Below are 21,213 nucleotides of genomic sequence, written 5' to 3'. Positions count from 1 at the left end.
CTCCTCACGTCTTCAGCATCTCAGAAAATGATACCACCATCCACTTGATTGCTCAAGTAAGAAATCTAGGATTCATCCTTAATATCTGTGTCCTTCATCCCCAGTCCACCCGGAGGTCATATCAGCTCTACTTCCAAACTGTATCCTGAAGACTCTGACTTCTCACCATCTCCACTGCTCGTCCCACAGCCCAAGTACCCCAGACCATCTCCTGCGTGGACTGTGGTGACAGCTGCCAACCAATTTCCTTTATTCCATTCTTGTCCTCCTTCCTCGACAGTCAGTTCTCTACACAGCAGCCAAAGTGATCTTTTTCACACAGCATAAGTCGGAAATTATCACTTTCCTGCTTAAAATACTCCAGTGGCTTTTCATGATAATTAGCATAAAATCCACACACTTTACTGTGGTCTCTGCCAGTCTCTCTACACTCACCCCACACCACTCTGTCATTTACTGTGCCCCAACGACACTGGCCTCCTCTCTGCAGCTGCAACCTTTAAGAATTATTCATTCTCCACGGTGGCTGCACCGATTTACATTCCCACCAACAGTGCACAAGGGTCCCTTTTCTCCATAGCCTTGCCAACACTTGTTACGTCTTGACTCTACAATAATAGTCATTCTGACAGGTGTGAGGTGAGAGCTCACTGTAGTTCTGAGTTGCATTTCCCTGATGATCAGTGAGGTTGAGCATCTTTTCATGTGCCTGTTGGCCATCTGCATGTCTTCTTTGGAAAAATGTCTATTCAGTTCTTCTGCCCATTTTTAAAATCAGGTTTTTCATTTTTTTATGTTGAGTTGTATGAGTTCTCTGTATACTTTGGATGTTAATGCCTTATCAGATATATCATTTGCAAATATCTTCTCCCATTCAGTAGGCTTTTGGTTTTGTTGATAATTTCCTTCGCTGTGCAAAAGCCTTTTACAATAGCTGATGCAGTCCCATTCGTTTTTGGCTTTGGTTTCCCTTGTGTGAGGAGAAAGATCCAAAAAAATACTGCTACAAGTGATGTCAAAGACTGCACTACCTACATTTTCCTCTAGGAGTTTTATGGTTTCAGGTCTTACATTTAAGTCTTTAATCCATTTTCAGTTATTTTTGTATAAGGTGTGAGAAATTAGTCCAGTTTGATTCTTTTGTCTGTAGCTTTCCAATTTTCCCAAAACTAATTATTGATGAAGCTGTCTTCTCTCCCACCATACATTCTTGCCTCCTTTTTTGTATGGTAGATGCACTGAATGCATAAGTGTGGATTCATTTCTGGACTCTTGATTCTGTTCCATTGATCTATGTGTCTGATTTTTAAGCCAGTACCACAGTTTTAGTTACTATAGCTTTACAGTACAACAATTTAAAATCAAGGAGCATGATACCTCTAGCATCTTCTCAAGATTGTTTTAATGCGGAAATATGTATACATATAGCTGATTCACTTTGTGATACAGCAGAAACTAACACAACATTGTAAAGCAATTATACTCTAATAAAGATGTTTAAAAATAAAAGATTGTTTGGGCTATTCAGGGTCTTTTGTGTTTCCATATATATTTTAAAATTACTTGTTCTACTTCTGTGAAAAATGCCATTAGTATTTTTTTTAAACATCTTTATTGGAGTATGATTACTTTACAATGTGTGTTAGTTTCTGCTGTATAACAAAGAGAATCAGCTGTACATATACATATATCCCAATATGTCCTCCCTCTTGCATCTCCCTCCCACACTCCCCATCCCACCTCTCTAGGTGGTCAGAAAACACCGAGCTGTTCTCCCTGTGAATGTGGCTGCTTCCCACTAGCTATCTATTTTACATTTGGTAGTGTATATATGTCCATGACACTCTTCTCACTTTATCCCAGGTTACCCTTCCCCCTCGCCATGTCCTCAAGTCCATTCTCTACATTGGCGCCTTTATTCCTGTCCTGCCCCTAGGTTCTTCAGAACCAATTTTTTTTTTTTTTTTTTTTTTTTTAGATTCCATATATATGTGGTACCATACGGTATTTGATTTTCTCTTTTTGACTTACCTAACTCTGTATGACACACTCTAGGTCCACCACCTCACTATAAATAACTCAATTTCATTTCTTTTTATGGCTGAGTAATATTCCATTGTATATATGTGCCACATCTTCTTTATCCATTCATCTGTTGATGGACACTTAGGTTGCTTCCATGTCCTGGCTATTGTAAATAGAGCTGCAATGAACATTGTGGGACATGACTCTTTTTGAATTATGTTTTTCTCAGGGTATATACCCAGTAGTGGGATTGCTGGGTCATATGGTAGTTCTATGTTTAGTTTTTTAAGGAACCTCCATACTGTTCTCCATAGTGGCTGTATCAATTTACATTCCCGCCAACAGTGCAAGAGGGTTCCCTTTTCTCCACACCCTCTCCAGCGTTTATTGTTTGTAGATTTTTTGATGATGGCCATTCTGACTGGCGTGAGGTGATACCTCATTGTAGTTTTCATTTGCATTTCTCTAATGATTAGTGATATTGAGAATCCTTTCATGTGTTTGTTGGCAATCTGTATATCTTCTTTGGAGAAATGTCGATTTAGGTCTTCTGCCCATTTTTGGATTGGGTTTTTTTTTTTTTTAATATTGAGCTGCATGAGATGCTTGTATACTTCGGTCATTACTTTGTTTGCAAATATTTTCCCCCATCTGAGGATTGTCTTTTCATCTTGTTTATGGTTTCCTTTGTTGTGCAAAAGATTTTAAGTTTCATTAGGTCCATTTGTTTATTTTTGTTTTTATTTCCATTTCTCTAGGAGGTGGGTCAAAAAGGATCTTGCTGTGATTTATGTCATACAGTGTTCTGCCTATGTTTTCCTCTAAGAGTTTTACAGTGTCTGGCCTTACATTTAGGTCTTTAAGCCATTTCTGAGTTTATTTTTGTGCATGGTGTTAGGGAGTGTTCTAATTTCATTCTTTTACATGTAGCTGTCCAGTTTTCCCAGCACCACTTATTGAAGAGGCTGTCTTTTCTCCATTGTATATTCTTGCCTCCTTTATCAAAAATAAGGTGACCATGGGTGCATGGGTTTATCTCTGGGCTTTCTATCCTGTTCCATTGATCTATATTTCTGTTTCATTCCAGTACCATACTGTCTTGATTACTGTAGCTTTGTAGTATAGTCTGAAGTCAGGGAGCCTGAATCCTCCAGCTCCATCTTTCTTTCTCAAGATTGCTTTTGCTATTCGGAGTCTTTTGTGTTTCCATACAAATTGTGCAATTTTTTTTCTAGTTCTGTGAAAAATGCCATTGGTAGTTTGATAGGGATTGCATTGACTCTGTAGATTACTTTGGGTAGTATAGTCATTTTCACAATGCTGATTCTTCCAATCCAAGAACATGGTATATCTCTCCATCTGTTTGTATCAGCTTTAATTTCTTTCATCAGTGTCTTATAGTTTTTTGCATACAGCTCTTTTGTCTCCTTAGGTAGGTTTATTCCTAGATATTTTATTCTTTTTGTTGCAGTAGTAAATGGGAGTGCTTCCTTAATTTCTCTTTCAGATTTTTCATCATTAGTGTATAGGAATGCAAGAGATTTCTGTGCATTAATTTTGTATCCTGCTACTCTACGAAAATCACTGATTAGCTCTAGTAGTTTTCTGGTAGCATCTTTAGGATTCTCTATGTACAGTATCATGTCATCTGCAAACAGTGACAGTTCTTCTTTTCCGATCTGGATTCCTTCTATTTCTTTTTCTTCTCTGATTGCTGTGGCTAAAACTTCCAAAACTACATTGAATAACAGTGGTGAGAGTGGGCAACCTTGTCTTGTTCCTGATCTTTTTTTTTTTTTTTTTTAAAGTTTTTTTTTTTTTTAAAGTTTTTTTTTTTTTTTTTACTTGATTTTATTTATTTATTTATTTATTTTTGGCTGTGTTGGGTCTTCGGTTCGTGCGAGGGCTTTCTCCAGTTGCGGCAAGCAGGGGCCACTCTTCATCGCGGTGCGCGGGCCTTTCTCTATCGCGGCCCCTCCCGTCGCGGGGCACAGGCTCCAGACGCGCAGGCTCAGCAATTGTGGCTCACGGGCCCAGCTGCTCCGTGGCATGTGGGATCTTCCCAGACCAGGGCTCGAACCCGTGTCCCCTGCATTAGCAGGCAGATTCTCAACCACTGCGCCACCAGGGAAGCCCTTGTTCCTGATCTTAGTGGAAATGGTTTCAGTTGTTCACCATTGAGAACAATGTTGGCTGTGGGTTTGTCATATATGGCCTTTATTATGTTGAGATAAGTTGCCTCTATGCCTACTTTCTGGAGGGCTTTTATCATAACTGGGTGTTGAATTTTGTCAAAAGCTTTTTCTGCACCTATTGAGATGGTCATATGGTTTTTATCCTTCAGTTTGTTAATATGGTTTATCACATTGATTGATTTGCATATTTTGAAGAATCCTGGCATTCCTGGGATACACCCCACTTGATCATGGTGTATGATCCTTTTAATGTGCTGCTGGATTTTGTTTGCTAAAATTTTGTTGAGGATTTTTGCATTTATGCTCATCAGTGATATTGGCCTGTAGTTTTCTTTCTTTGTGACATCTTTGTCTGGTTTTGGTATCACGGTGATGGTGGCCTTGTAGAATGAGTTTGGGAGTGTTCCTTCCTCTGCTATACCTTAGAAGAGTTTGAGAAGGATAGGTGTTAGCACTTCTCTAAATGTTTGATAGAATTCACCTGTGAATCCACCTGGTCCTGGGTTTTTGTTTGTTGGAAGATTTTTAATCAGTTTCAATTTCAGTGCTTATGATTGATCTGTTCATATTTTCTATTTCTTCCTGGTTCAGTCTCGGAAGGTTGTGCTTTTCTGAGAATTTGTCCATTTCTTCCAGATTGTCCGTTTTACTAGCAAATAGTTGCTTGTAGTAATCTCTCATGATCCTTTGTATTTCTCCATTGTCAGTTGTTACTTCTCCTTTTTCATTTCTAATTCTGTTGATTTGAGTCTTCTCCCTTTTTTCTTGATGAGTCTGGCTAATGGTTTATCAGTTTTGTTTATCTTCTCAAAGAACCAGCTTTTAGTTTATTGATCTTTGCTATCATTTACTTCATTTCTTTTTCATTTATTTCTGATCTGATCTTTATGACTTCTTTCTTCTTGCTAACTTTGGGGGTTTTTTTTGTTCTTCTTTCTCTAATTGCTTTAGATGTAAGGTTAGAGTGCTTATTTAAGATTTTCCCTGTTTCTTGAGGTAGGATTGTATTGCTATAAACTTCCCTGTTAGAGCTGCTTTTGCTGCATCCCATAGGTTTTCGGTTGTCGTGTTTTCATTGTCATTTGTTTCTAGGTATTTTTTTATTTCCTCTTTGATTTCTTCAGTGATCTCTTGGTTATTTAGTAGTGTATTGTTTAGCCTACACGTGTTTGTATTTTTTACAGATTTTTTTCCTGTAATTGATGTCTATTCTCATAGCATTGTGGTCAGAAAAGATACTTGATATGATTTCAATTTTCTTAAATTTACCAAGGCTTGACTTGTGACCCAAGATATGATCCATCCTGAAGAATGTTCCATGAGCACTTGAGAAGAAAGTGTATTCTATTGTTTTTTGATAGAATCTCCTACAAATATCAATTAAGTCCATCTTGTTTAATGTATCATTTAAAGCTTGTGTTTCCTTATTTATTTTCATTTTGGATGATCTGTCCATTGGTGAAAGTGGGGTGTTGAAAGTCCCCTACTATGATTGTGTTCATGTCAATTTCCCCTTTTATGGCTGTTAGCATTTGCCTTATTTACTGAGGTGCTCCTATGTCGGGTGCATAAATATTTACAATTGTTATATCTTCTTCTTGGATTGATCTCTTGATCATTATGTAGTGTCCTTCTTTGTCTCTTGTAATAGTCTTTGTTTTAAAGTCCATTTTGTCAGATATGAGAATTGCTACTCCAGTTTTCTTTTGATTTCCATTTGCATGGAATATCTTTTTCCATCCCCTCACTTTCAGTCTGTATGTGTCCCTAGGTCTGAAGTGGGTCTCTTGTAGACAGCATATATACGGGTCTTGTTTTTGTATCCATTCAGTCAGTCTATGTCTTTTGGTTGGAGCATTTAATCCATTTACATTTAAGGCAATTATCGATATATATGTTCCTATTACCATTTTCTTAATTGTTTTGGGTTTGTTATTGTAGTTCTTTTCCTTCTCTTGTGTTTCCTGCCTAGAGAAGTTCCTTTAGCATTTGTTGTAAAGCTGGTTTGGTGATGCTGAATTCTTAGCTTTTGCTTGTCTGTAAAGGTTTTAATTTTCTGTCTAATCTGAATAAGATCCTTGCTGGGTAGAATAATCTTGGTTGTAGGTTTTTCCCTTTCATCACTTTAAATATGTCCTGCCACCCCCTTTTGGCTTGCAGCATTTCTGCTGAAAGATCAGCTGTTAACGTTATGGGGATTCCCTTGTATGTTATTTGTTGTTTTTCCCTTGCTGCTTTTAATATTTCTTCTTTGTATTTAATTTTTGATAGTTTGATTAATATGTGTCTTGGAGTGTTTCTCCTTGGATTTATCCTGTATGGGACTCTCTGCACTTCCTGGATTTGATTGACTATTTCCTTTCCCATATTAGGGAAGTTTTCAAATATAATCTCTTCAAATATTTTCTCAGTCCCTTTTTTTTTTCTCTTCTTCTGGGACCCCTATAATTCAAATGTTGGTGCGTTTAATGTTGTCCCAGAGGTCTCTGAGACTGTCCTCAATTCTTTTCATTCTTTTTTCTTTATACTGGTCTGTGGTAGTTATTTCCACTATTTTATCTTCCAGGTCACTTATCCATTCTTCTGTCTCAGTTATTCTGCTATTGATTCCTTCTAGAGAATTTTTAATTTCATTTATTGGGTTGTTCATCATTGTTTGTTTGCTCCTTAGTTCTTCTAGATCCTTGTTAAACGTTTCTTGTATTTTCTCCATTCTATTTCCAAGATTTTGGATCATCTTTACTATCATTACTCTGAATTCTTTTTCAGGTAGGTTGCCTATTTCCTCTTTATTTGTTTTTTCTGGTGGGTTTTTACCTTGCTCCTTCATCTGCTGTGTATTTCTCTGTCTTCTCATTCTGCTTAACTTACTGTGTTTGGGGTCTCCTTTTCGCAGGCTGCAGGTTTGTAGTTCCTGTTGTTTTTGGTGTCTGCCCCCAGTGGGTAAGGTTGGTTCAGGGGGTTGTGTAGGCTTTCTGGTGGAGGGGACTGGTGCCTGTGTTCTGGTGCATGAGGTTGCATCTTGTCTTTCTGGTGGGAAGGACCAAGTCCAGTGGTGTGTTTTGGGGTGTCTGTGAACTTATTATGATTTTAGGCAGTCTCTATGCTAATGGGTGACGTTGTGTTCCTGTCTTGCTAGTTGTTTGGCATAGGGTGTCCAGCACTGTAGCTTGCTGGTTATTGAGTGGAGCTGGGTCTTAGCGTTGAGATGGAGATCTCTAGGAGAGCTTTCGCCATTTGATATTACATGGGGCTGCGAGGTCTCTGGTGGACCAATGTCCTGAACTCGGCTCTCCCACCTCAGAGGCTCAGGCCTGACACCCAGCCGGAGGACCAATACCCTGTCAACCACATGGCTCAGAAAAAGAGGGAGAAAAAAAAGAGACAGAAAGAAAGAAAGAAAAATAAAATGAAGTTATTAAGATAAAAAATTTTAAAAATATTGTTAAAAATAAAAAAATTTAAAAGTAATAAAAGAAAAGAAAGAGAGAGCAACCAAACCAAAAAACTAATCCACCAGTGATAACAAGTGCTAAAAACTATACAAAAACAAACAAACAACAACAACAAAAAAACAGACAGAGAGAACCCTAGGACAAATGGTAAAAGCAAAGCTATACAGACAAAAATCACACAAAGAAGCATACACACACACACTCAGCAAAAGAGAAAAAGAAAAAAATATATATATATATAAAAGAGAGCAACCAAATCAATGAAAAAATCTACCAATAAGCTCTAAATACTAAACTAAGATAAACATAAAACCAGAAACAAATTAGATGAAGAAAGCAAACCCCAAGTCTACAGTTTCTCCCAAAGTCCACTGCCTCAATTTTGGGATGATTCGTTGTCTATTCAGGTATTCCACAGACGCAGGGTATATGAAGTTGTGGAGATTTAATCTGCTGCTCCTGTGGCTGCTGGGAGAAATTTCCCTTTCTCTTCTTTGTTTGCACAGCTCCTGGGGTTCAGCTTTGGATTTGGCCCCGCCTCTGCGTGTAGGTCATCTGAGGGCATCTGTTCCCCACCCAGACAGAACAGGGTTAAAATAGCAGCTGATTAGGGGGCTCGGCTCACTCAGGCTTGGGGGAGGGAGAGGTATGGAATGTGGGGCGAGCCTGTGGCGGGAGAGGCTGGCATGACATTGTAACAGCCTGAGGCATGCCATGTGTTCTTACTCCTCCTCTGTCTTGAAGTTCCCCCACACCATTAGTATTTTGACAGTGATTGCATTGAATCTGTAGATTGCTTTGGGCAGTATGGTCATTTTAACAATGTTAATTCTCGTGTTTTTCATTTTTTTTTAATCCATTCAGCCACTATGTTTTCATTGGAGCATTTAGTCCATTTGCATTTAAAGCAAAATTACTGATATGTATATACTTATTACCATTTTGTTCATTGTTTTCTGGTTTGTTTTGTTTTTTTTCTTTTTTCTGTTCCTCTCGTCTTCTTTTGCTCTCTTCCCTTGTGCCTGATGACGATCTTTAGTATTATGTTTGGATTCATTTCTCTTTTTTGTTTATCCATCATAGGTATTTGGTTTGTGGGTACCATGAGGTTCATATATAACAACCTACACACATGATTATTTACATGATAATATACATGATTATTTTAAGTTGATGATCTCTTAAGTGAGTCTGACCCAGACTCTTTTCAAATTACTGCCTCGCACTGAGACTCAGAGCATGTGAGATTTGGTGTGTGCCCTTTAAGAGCAGAGTCTCTGTTTCTCACAGCTCTCTGGCTCTCCCACACACAAGCCCCACTAGCCGTCAAAGCCAGATGTTCTGGGGGCTTGTCTTCCCAGTGCAGGATCCCTGGTCTAGGGAGCCTAATGTGAGGTTTGGACCCCTTGCTCCTTAGGAAGGACCTCTGAAAGTGTGATTATCCTCTCATTTGTGGGTTGCCTACCTGGGGATGTTGGTCTTGACTATACAGTGTCTCTACCCCTCCCACTCATCATATTTTGGTTCCTTCTTTATTTGCTTAGTTGTGGGAAATCTTTTCTGCTAGTCTTCTGGTTATTCTCATAGATAGTTGCTCTGTAAATATTTGTAATTTTGGTGTGCCTATGGAAGGAGGTGAGCTCAGGGTCTTCCTACTTCACCATCTTGGCCCTGAATCATCATTATTTTCTTAAAGCTACCCAGGTGTTTCTTTCCATAAGATGAAATATTTATTTTTACTCTGGCTTCTACATACCACCATATCAAAGTGGGTGCAAAAGAATAAAAGTAAAAAGGGAAGGTGAGGAAAATGAGAATAAATACAAACTCCAGGACAGAGGATTTTTTCTATATACTATGGCTGACCCAAAAATTGGGCTATAGATCAGACAATTGAAAAAGAAAAGCTAGTCAGTTATATTCCTCAGTGCCCATAACCTTAAAATAACCAATTTTTTTATGAAGAAATACAAATGTTCTTACTAAGACTGAGCAAAACTTTTTGCTTGATGGTCGTCATAAAGTAGACTGTGATGCAATAAACAATATCTTCTATAACATCTTTATAGAAGATGCAAAAACTAACTCTATAAAGCCATTGTTTATGATGACCCCCAATATGGCTACAGAAAACATATATTTCCATATTTCTATAGCACTCTTTGCAGAGCTCTATTAACAATTACCCATGTATATTTAATTCTTTGCCTCATCAGATTGTAAGCCCTTCAAGAGTCATGATCATCTCTTATTTATCTATCTCTAGCACTTAGCACAGAGTCTGGCATATCATAGCTTACAAGGTTTGTTGAAAGAATATTACAAATTTTCACTTCACTTTTATCTACTGGCATTTACCTCGAATACTATCCAACAGTGTTCCTTCAGTAGTATAAATATTTAATCCATGTTGCAAAGTGATCCTTACTAACCATTCTTCTACAGCTGCAATATCTGTTTGAAAACAAAAGGCAAACAATCAGCTATTTTTTTGTATGTCATGTTGGTGAAATTTAAGACTATATGAACATTACCAACCACAATTACCTTTTATTTCCCAATCATTTTGATTGCATTTATATATGTTTTCCCAGCAAACATTTTGATGATAAAATAAGGAAAAAAGAATTATGAAGTTATCTTACCAACACAGCAATGAACCCAGATAATAGTATTTTAGATTATAATTTTTCTCTGAGAGCTCTTGTAGCTTGGTAAGAAGCAAACTGTTACACTTCAGGTGAAGTGGTATAATATTTTTTGAAAGTAGACCATGATTAACTAAAATATTTAGTATATCAGGAATTCCCTGGTAGTCCAGTGGTTAGGACTCTGTGTTTTCACTGCCCAGGGCACAGGTTCAATCTCTGGTCAGGGAACTAAGATCCCACAAACTGCGTGGCATGGCCAAAAATAAATAAATTAAATAAAATAAATAAAATAAAATAAAATAAATAGTATAAACCCTAGGGCCAACACCAACATTTTTTTTAAAGAATAATAAACCAATAGTTGAGACAAAACAGAATCATAAAAAAATAATTAATATGGATGAAGACAGAACAAGAAAAGTAAAACAGAAGAGATAGAATAGAAAAAAACCCTAATGGTAGATTTCAGTACAACCATACTAAAAATTGTGTTAAATGTAAACGGCCTAAAAATACTAATTAAAAGACAGATTTCCAGATTAGATGTGAAAATCAAGACTGAAAGATATGCTAACTCTAAGACACCCACTTTAAATACAAAAGCATAACTGAGTTAAAAGTTAAAGAATAGGTGGGCCTGGGGAAGCCAAGGTGATGAACTCAGCCTGGGTGCTGCAGCAGTTGTACCCATAAGTCGAGGCTGAAACCAGGGTGTGCTCATGAAGAACACACCTGACCCGAACAGCTCAGCTGCACAAGCCCTCATGTCCATCCAGGCCTCTAGGTGGATCTGTGCACCACCCTGGAGAGGATATGGATCTTCTAGTGGCTGCTTAAACAGCTGGTAAACAAGTAGATCTGCTATTTATGCTTCTTGCTGTCACTGCTCTTTATCAAGCAATTCCTGGATTGGGGGAAAGATAATGGTGTGAGAAAATATCCTATATGTTTCTACAAAAGGAGCTTCCTGCACAACTGGCCAACACAATGAGAGAAGTCAATCTTCTGATGGGTAACTTAACTGGCCTTCAGTGTGACTGGTTCAAAGTTGGTATATGCATAGTTTTCTTGAACTTCTGAAACATGAAAATAAGAGCCCTGAGAATCCACAGGTCTTGTATAACTTTCTACAAGTCTTGATAAAAATCACAAATAGAAACAACAATGTGGTTCCTATAATGGTACATGGAGTGATTGAATATAAGGGAAAGTATGGGTTTCATCAGCAGTAATAGCCAATATTTTCTGGATTGGTTTTATACCAACTGTATCTCTTTCCACATGCATATTAACCAGCACACACTTCTGTTTGGTGGTGATACTAATCCTGCTCATCCTAAACACACAGGAAATATTAATCCCACCTGTAATGTGGCTCATACAGTGAAAAATGTATATGAGCAGCCAAGAGACTGTGTGAACAGTGTCAACTGGTAGACCCACAGCTGGAAGTTGAAGAGGTCAATGCCAAAGCTCCAGGCAAACCTATTCAGGTAGTTTATGTGACCTCATATCTGTTTCATATGCTATTTAACAACTCAGTGAGAACAACAATAGAACTGCACCAAGAGTTACAGAAAAGAGGGCTATCTGGCTGTTAAAACCTTTGTTACTTTGGGTTAAGAAGACACATCCATTAGATCAGTGACTAAGGTGATGGTACCTATTCTGAAAAATAGCACCATAGTTATTCCACTGATCGAATGTTTATTTTCTCTATATCAGCTGCACATTTTCCATGGAGTCCTTCCTACAGCTACTCCTGTTCTTCCATTAAACTAGTAACTTGAGTAATTTTTCATTGTACCTTGCTGCAGTGTGGTTAGTGCCTGACGTAGAAGAGTGCAGTCTCCCTATGGTTCTTGTAGCCTCATACCCTCCACCTCATTATTATAGAGTTGAGTGTCCACAGTCTCTTCAGGATTCTGAACTTCTTCCCCATTCCAGACACAGCAGATACCTACTGTTGCTCTTTGTGAGTATCATGCTTATCTCAGACTACAAATTAGGGCCCAAGGTATTTGGAAGTTAAAGACATCAGTTGAATCTACCTTGATAAGTCAGTATGCCAAGGTCCTTCCTCCCTTATATGCATCTCTCCTCCAATCTCTGGTTTAGATTTATGCCTTCCTCCCCCATTGTGAGGCATCTGTACTTTTGTGTTAGATCGCACTCATTGATGCACTGATTTTACTTTAAAATTCACTTGTGTACTTCTATTCTGTTGATTAATGTGTTCTAAAAGTTGTCTTGGGGAAAAAAGGTAAAAGAATGAAAAAATATATCTTATGCAAATACTAATCAAAAGAAAGGTGTAATGGCTATATCAGTATCTGACAAAGGAGACTTCAGATCAAGGTAATATCAAGAATAAAGAGGAAAAATACATATGATAAAGGGATCAATTCACTGAAAAGGTATGACAGCCCTAAATGTGCACATGCCTAACAGAGCTTCCAAATACATGAATCAAAAGCTGATAAAACTGAGGATTTCCCTGGCGGTCTAGTGGTTAGGATTCCGGGCTTTCACTGCAGTGGCCCAGGTTCAATACCTGGTCTGGGAAATGAGATCCCACAAGCTGTGCAGCATGCCAAAAAAAAAAAAAAACCTAATAAAACTAAAAGGAGAAATAAACAAATCAACAATTATAGTTGGATATTTCAACACTCCTCTCTAAGTAACTGAGTAGTGAGTGAGGATATAGAAAAGCAGAATAACACTATCAACCAACTGACCCAATCAACACTTACAGAGCACTCCAGTGAAAAACAGCAAAGTAAGTATTTTTTTCAAGTGCACAGGGAAGATTCACCAAACAGGCCATAAAAACCATCTCAACAAATGATCATACAAAATATGTTCTCAGAACATAATAGAATTAATCTAGAAAAATCAGTAACAGAAAGATATCTGGAAAATTCCCAGATATATGGACATTTTACAACACACTTCTAAATAACCACAGGTCAAAGAGAAAGTGGCATGGGGAATTAGAAAATATTCTGAAAGAAAATGAAAACACATAAAAATTTATGAGATGCAGATAAAGCAGTGCTAAAGAGAAATATATAGTAGTAAAATATTTATATTAAAAAAGATCTCAAATCAATTATCTGAAGCAGGGATTAAAAGATAGTACTGCCTTATAAAGTGTCAAATAGTAAATATTTGGGGTTTTGTGGGCCATATGGTCTCTGTCTCAACACTTCAACTCTGCCATGGTAGCCAACAAGCAGCTACAGAAAACATAAATAAATGAGCACAGCTGTGTTCCAATAAAACTTATTTACAAAAACAGGCAGCAGACCAAATTTGGTCTGCAAACTGTAGTTTGCCACCCCCTGATCTAAAGGTCCCCAACTTAAGAAACTAGAAAAAAAGGAGCAAATGAATCCCAAAGGAAGTAGAAGGATGAAACAGTGAAATCAACGAAATGAAGAACAGAAAAATCATAGTCACAATCAATGAAATCTAAAGATGCTTCTTTGAAAGGATCAATAATGTTGATGAACTTCCGCCAGATGAATCAAGAAGGAAATAAAGATGCAAATATCAATAACTAATATTAGAGGTGAAATAGGGCACATCACTATAGACCCTTTAAGGTTAATAAAAGAATGTCACAAAAACGCTTTAGTTACAAATTCAACAATTTAGATGAAATGGACAAGTTCCTTGAAAGATACAAACTGCCGAAACTCACTTCAGAAAAAACAGAAAACTTGAATATTCCCATATCTATTAAGGAAACTGAATTTGTAGTTAAAATCCTTCCCACAAAGAATACTCCACGCCCAGAAAACTCCACTGGTGAATCCCACCAAACATTTAGTGAAAAAAAATGATATCAATTCTACAAAAATTCTTCCATAATATAGGAGGGAACTCTTCTCAACTCATATTTATTTATGTATTTCCCTTTTTAGAAATGAGCTTTATTTCAAAGCAATTTAGATCTAAAAGCCTACATACTTACTTTGTCCTCTGACCAGGTTTACCTACCAGTCAGGATTTCAAAAACCGCAAGCAAATCAAACACCTGGGAGATTCTGGGCAGCGCCCACCTTCCTTTCATTTTGGCAATTAAACCAGGACTCCCTTTGAAAGAAGCTTCTGTGCAAAACGCCGTATTTCCTAGAATGAGGCTCATTGTTTTTCCACCTTGAATTCACCCACTTAAAAAGGAGACCCAGAAACCCAAGCTTTTAGAACTCAGTCCCAGTATCACCACATAAATTACTTTCATTCTAGCAATTGTACAATTAATAGCCCCAAAATTTCCCTTATTTAACAGAGGGCTTCAAGGCAAGGCAAAATTTCTCGTAACACCCCTGTCTGCATCTGCCAACTGTTTTCCGTGGGAATCAGCAATACTTCACTCTTAAAGTCCTGGAGACGACCCCACCTGGCAATCAGAGCCGGATCCCACCGGGGAGGAATGTAGACAAAGGGCTCCTTGCTGGTCCCAGCACTGCTGTCAGACCCAGAAACAATGAACTTGCTCCTTACTCATAAACACTGTCCAATAAAAAGGCTACCATAAAACTCAGAAGCTAAATTTTCTGCTCAGATTCCTGGATAAAAACGATTTTTAAAAATCTGTGTAATTCAGACCAAAAGATGATTATTTAAAAGAAAATCAAGAAATAGAAACAACTTTCTAGTAAAAGCTTGTTGGAAGACGGATTCCAATACGATAAAAACGATCTAGATAAGTCCTTTTGTCTATGGGGAATGCAGTGTTATCAGCCCCTTACACAAGCCCTCTTGATACTCCTTATAGACAGCATTTCAGTTCAGAAATCAAAGTGGAAATACCTTTGAAAGGAAAACAGTGATGTGGCTGGAAAACCACGTGCATCCTGGAAAACGTTTTCCTAGCCACCACGAGCCTGGGTTTTCTGATAAGGTCACTGGCTTGGCTTTCCCGTCAAAAACATTCTTGAAGTCGTAGGGAACAGAGGAATGGAGACTTGATGTCTGAGCGCGTGTCTTCCGGGTTCCATATCTGGGGCTCAAGAGCCAACAGCAGGATCCTGTGGGACTCATGGAAGGTTCCCCAGGGTGATGAAGATTCTAAAGTTTCTTAAGCTCAGTATGAACTCAAGTCTGGTATCACCTGTGCTGGGCTCCCTCAACTCCTGCCCAAAGCCCTGTGCGCCCTTGGTTTTCAGCTTAAAGCTGAGCACCGCCCCCAGCGTTCATCATCAGCAACAGCTGAGCAATTCATTTGATAAAGACAGCATTACCAGATACCGAAACGAGATAAAGATATTACAAGAAAATAAAACTCCAGACTGATAACCCCAAGAACCCACTAGCCAAATGAGTCCAGCAATACACAAAAAGGATAATGCATCGTAACTAAGAGTTGTTTATCCTAGGATTGCAAGGCTGGTTGAGAATTCAAAAACGAATCAATGGAATTCTTCATATAATGGGATGAAAGAAGAAAATCCTTATAATCATCTCAATAGACGCAGAAAGAGCATTTAACATAACTCAACACCAATTCTTGAACTCAGCAAACTAGGAATAGAAGGGAACTTCCTTAACCTGATAAAGGGCATCTGCAAAATACCTACAGATAACATCATAGTTAATGAGGAAAGGCTGAATATTCTCTCCCTAAAGTTGGAAACAAGGCAGAGATGTCCTCTCTCACCATTCCTATTCAACATTGTACTGGAGATCCCACCAGCACAATAAGGCAAAGATAAACAAGTAAGTAAGTACGCAAGTAAAGACATATATAAATAAATAAAATGAATCATATTAGAATGGAAGAAATATATAAAATTATCTCTATTTCTAGATGGATGTTTATCCATGTAGAAAATCCCAAAGAATATACAAAAGACTATTAGAACTAATAAGTGAATTTAACAAAGTTGAAAGATACAAAGTCAATCTACAAAAATCAATTACATATTTACATATTATTAATGAACAATTGGAAATTAAAATATTAAAAATAACCATTTAAAGTAATACCAAACCCATGAAATACTTAGATATAAATTTCTTAAAGCATATGCAAGATCTCTAAGCTGAAAACGACAAAACCCTGATGAAATAAATCAGAGGAGATGTAAATAAATGGAGAGATATACTGTGTCCATGGATTGGAAGACTCAATATTGTTAAGATGTCAATTCCCCCTAAACTAATCTATAGATTCAATGCAATTCTAATTGAGATAAAAAAAATCACAGCAGAATTTTTTGTAGAACTAAACAAATTGATTGTAAAATTTACATGGAGAGACAAAAGAACTAAAAGAACAAAAGAAAAAGATCAAAGTTGAAGGGTTAATATTACTCATTATAAGCTTATTATTTATAAAGCTAAAGTAATCAAGTGTGGTATTGGTAAAGGATAGATAGCCCAGAAATAGCAACTCACTGGACACAAAATAGCTTTTACAACAAAGGTGGTGGAATAATTGGATATCCATATTTCCCCCAAATTACCCTCAGTCCATATAATGTATAAAAACTAACTTAAATTCAGTCATAGACCTAAACACAAAACCTAGAACCATAAACTTTTAGAAGTAAATATAGGAGAACCTTTTTGTGGGTTAGGCAAAGATTTCTTAGATATGATGCCGAAAGTACAATCCATAAAATAAAAAACTGATAAATTAGACTTCATCAAAATTAAAAACTCTGATCTACAAAGGACATTCTTAAGAGATTAAAAATACAAGCCATAGACTGAGAGAAAATATTTATAAATCATATATCTGATAAAGGAGTTGTATCCAGAACATACAATGAACTTGCAAAAGATTTGAATAGATAATTCACCAAATGGCAAATAAGCACAAAAAAGGTTGTTCATTGTCATTAGTTATTAGGGAAATGCAAATTAAAACCATAATTAAATGTCACTCTACACCTATTAGAATGGCTAAATTAAATACATACATATTTATACATATTAAAATATATTTATATATAAGTATACATATATACATATTGTATAAATATACATATATGTATAAATGTATATGTATACATGTATGCAAACATACACACACACATATATACTAAGTGCTGGCATGGATCCAGATAACCTGGTGGTGAGAATGCAAAATGATACTGCTACTTTGGAAAATAGTTTGATAATTTCTTACACAGTTAAACTTACACTTACCATATGACACAGTAATCCTACTATCTGGTATTAGCCAAATGCAACAAAAATTTGTGTTCACCACAAGAATCTGTATGAGAATGCCTATAGCAGCTTTATTCATAATTGCCAAAAACTGAAAAAATTCAAATGCCCTGCAACAAAATAAACTATGGTACATCCATACAGTGGAATACTACCCAGTAAGAAAACAAAAAAAACTACAATATAGTGAATCTCAAATGAATTATGCTAAGTGAAAGCAGCCAGACTCAAAAGACTACATATTTGATGATTCCATTTATATGGCTCTGGAATAAACGAAACAATAGGAACAGAAAACAGATCCATGGTTCCTGGGGCTCAGAAGGCAGAGAGTTGAATACTGGTGGGGTAATGTTATTGGATGATGGAACTGTTCTAAATCTTGATTCATGATTACACAATTGTATACATCTGTGAAAACTTATAGAGCTAGGCACTAAAAACGGTATATTTTACTGAATGTAAATTATACCTTATTTTAAGATGAAAAAGAGAACAAATTGTGAAGTATAAATTAAGGAGGGACTCTTTTTACCTTCAACAGTTCTATGTAGTTCAAACTTCAAACTGCCTTCACCACTTTCTAGCTATCACCAAATCTCCATATGGCTCCATAGGCCTCAGTTAAATCATTCGAAAATGGAGCTAACAATAGTAACTAACACATATTGAGTAATAAATGAATTTAGTTAGGTAAAGTGTTTAGAGTCGTGCTGAAAATATAAGAATTCAGTAAATGCTACCGGCAAGTTCTACTACTACTATGATGATTATTTTGCTACCTTTGCTGTTGATGTTACATAAACTACCCTCCCCAAGATTTTACAGATACATAATACTCAAATCCATGGTATGGCAGCAAATAAGATATGATTAAGGAGTAAAAAGTGAATGAGCAAATATGGTCTCCTTCCCCCTGAAGATTTTCTTTCCTGATTTCTAGCATATTACTAACATTAGACCATTCTCTCCTATTACATTATAAGCTCAAATATATTTCTTTTTACTCAATCCAGAAGTTGTATCAAGATAGGCAGAGATCATTTGGTCTCTTTCCATAAAATACTTAAGTTTTCAGATCACCTTTTTTCTTGCCTGGGTGATCTTAGAATCAATGCATTTCTGAAATTAAATTTTATAAATAGAAGAAGTGAAAATAACAAGTGATCTTCACTTCTTCGATTGTCAAACTAATGTCAATATTAGGCCAAGCAGCTAGAACAATCCATCATTAGGCTGTACTCCCTTTTTTTTTTTTTTTTAAAGGAGTACAATTTTCAGGATGAATTCCTTGAAAAAATAATCACAAAAAGTTCTGATAGATTAATTTGAAAAAACTGAGATGAATAAAGGATAAAAATAGTGATATAATCCATGTTAGCTGTTATAATACTGGGGCTTCTTCTGCAGTCTTTTATCTTTGATGCTTCCTTATATAGAGTCTTTTCTATCCTTTCTGCCTTATTCTCGCTTTCCCCCTGCCATTTACTCTGTAGGACACACAATTTGGTTCGTCCTTTAACTTTCCCATACTTAGAGGGGTTTGCCTGTATGATCCCCCCATCCCACTGTCCCAATTCCTCATCACCTGCTACATTTGATTGGCACACAAATGGGTGCAGGATCAATTCTAGGCCAATTGAAGATACTCTCCTGGGAATTTGGAATTGGGCTGGTCCCTAGGAAATATATATAAAACTTTGACAGCAGTGAGGCAGCTTTAGGAAAGTAGTCTGCATAAAAGGAAAAATAAATATAGATGTACAGAAAATATAGATAAGAGAAACGGTGAAAATATTCCCTGGGTTCTTGATGGTTCTCCATTTCTTACTTCTAATTCCTTCTTATAATCTGGCTTCATTTTTGTCTTTGGGTTCCACAACAAAAAGAAATTTACTCTTTTTCCTTTAGTGAGGTCAGGATGGTTTCTATTTCTTGCACCTACCGTATTAGAATAATATACCCTTTATCATTTTTAAACTATGGGTCTGTATCTCATGCCTGAAGATCTACTAGCTCAGTCCACTAGCTCAATACTCACACCTTCTGGAATTTGACTTTCCTGCTCTTTCCTTCTTGGTATTTACAGTAGTATATAAACTAGGCTGCCACATAGCACTTAATAGTAGACCCAATGGTAAACTAATACACTACATACTACATTTTAAAATTAATGATTCCATTTCATTAAAATTAATTGGTACCTGACTTTCTCAATACTATGAATTTCAAGTTCTAGAAAAGGAGTTTACTTTAACTAAAGAATAATATAAATGCTATGTACGTCAGAACCATCTATCTATAATATAACTGCCAGGTAAAATACAGGAAGCCCAGTTAAGTTTGAATTTCAGATGAATCACTAGTTTTTAGTAAGTATGTATGTCCCAAATACCACAGGAGACATTACCATGAGATAACATAATTTTTTAACATAATAAATGGTTTTTGTTTGATAAATTTGGCAATCCAGACCCATGTGTAAAAAAATGAATTCAGATCATTCTTACCTGTATTTTTTGTAATGTTTTCTCTGGGAATATCAATCAACCAATAAACTCGATCACTGAACTTGAATAAAGAAGACATCAGAAAACAGTGTTTTACAATGTTAATAGCAACACTTACTTTGGCATATTCTACCCTATATTTTAAAAACTAAAATTAAACAAAAACATCCAATGTATATGTCCTTTACCCAGCAATTTCACTCTTGCGAATTTATCCTGCATTATACTCACATATGTGTGAAATAAAATGTGTTCAAGGATATTTTTCATCATTGTTTGTGATAGTAGAAGATTGGAAGTAACTAAAGTATTCATCAGTTATGTGTAAGAATGTAGCCACGAAATGCAATATCATACAGCCAAGTTCAGACAGCACAAAGCTGAAGCATTACTGGCTTGATGTGTCAGAGGACAGAACCTGCTGCTGACAGAAAATTTAGGAATTTAAGAGGAAAATCCCAGGCACAAGGGAGCTTTAAAAATAATGATCTAAGAGTTAAATATAAACTCTTTCCATATCCTTGGGCAACACAAGTGCAGGGGAGATCCTCAGAAGGCCATGTGAAAAAAAAAAAGTCAGCAGTGGAAGTTAGTAGAACTGAGCAGAGATATCAGCTGCTGAAACAATAGGTAAGACATTTTGCAATTTGTGCCAGGGCAATTAATAGCCTTTTAGACCGCCACCAACAAAAACATCAGCAAATTCTTGTAAGAAAATAGCAGAATCCAGAGTTGTTACAGCTTATTATCTTCAATGTCCACTTTTCTCCCAAAAATGACAAGACATGGAAAGAAACAGGAACATGTAACAGATATTCAGGGAAAAGAAAATAAACCATAAACTGACTCAGAATGAGTTCAGATACAGATGAAGACTTCAAAGCAGCTATTACAAATATGTAAATGGATTTAAGGAAAATGTGTTAATGAGGGAATGGATAGGAAATCCAGCACCGAAATGAAAAATACAACAATAAAACCAAATGGAAATAGTGAGGCTGAAAAGTATAACTGAAATAAAATTTTTACTAGATGAGTTCAATAGATTGGAGATGGCAAAAGAAAGAATAAATGAACTTAGGGCTTCCCTAGTGGCATAGTGGTTAAGAATCCGCCTGCCAATGCAGGGGACACAGGTTCAAGACCTGGTCAGGGAAGATCCCACATGCCACGGAGCAACTAAGCCCGT

At 36.6% G+C, this 21,213-nt stretch overlaps 1 protein-coding gene and 1 pseudogene across 1 annotated transcript in view; one reads left to right on the top strand and one right to left on the bottom strand.

Annotated features, from left to right (window-relative positions):
• CATSPERB (cation channel sperm associated auxiliary subunit beta) overlaps nt 1-21,213 on the bottom strand; it is a 135,234-nt gene that overhangs the window by 97,347 nt on the left and 16,674 nt on the right. The window contains exons 5-6 of the mRNA XM_007180882.2: nt 20,025-20,085; nt 10,034-10,129 (exon numbers count right to left, since the gene is read on the bottom strand). Of these exons, the coding sequence (XP_007180944.1) occupies nt 10,034-10,129; nt 20,025-20,085 (157 nt within the window). The remainder of the gene's footprint in view (nt 1-10,033; nt 10,130-20,024; nt 20,086-21,213) is intronic.
• LOC103002926 (pyruvate dehydrogenase (acetyl-transferring) kinase isozyme 3, mitochondrial-like) lies at nt 10,723-12,108 on the top strand (annotated as a pseudogene).

The sequence above is a fragment of the Balaenoptera acutorostrata genome, chromosome 3 (assembly GCF_949987535.1).
Source record: "Balaenoptera acutorostrata chromosome 3, mBalAcu1.1, whole genome shotgun sequence".
Taxonomy (NCBI): domain Eukaryota; kingdom Metazoa; phylum Chordata; class Mammalia; order Artiodactyla; family Balaenopteridae; genus Balaenoptera; species Balaenoptera acutorostrata.
The sequence above is the reverse complement of the archived record's forward strand: the minus strand, read 5'-3'. Positions and strand labels throughout refer to the sequence as shown.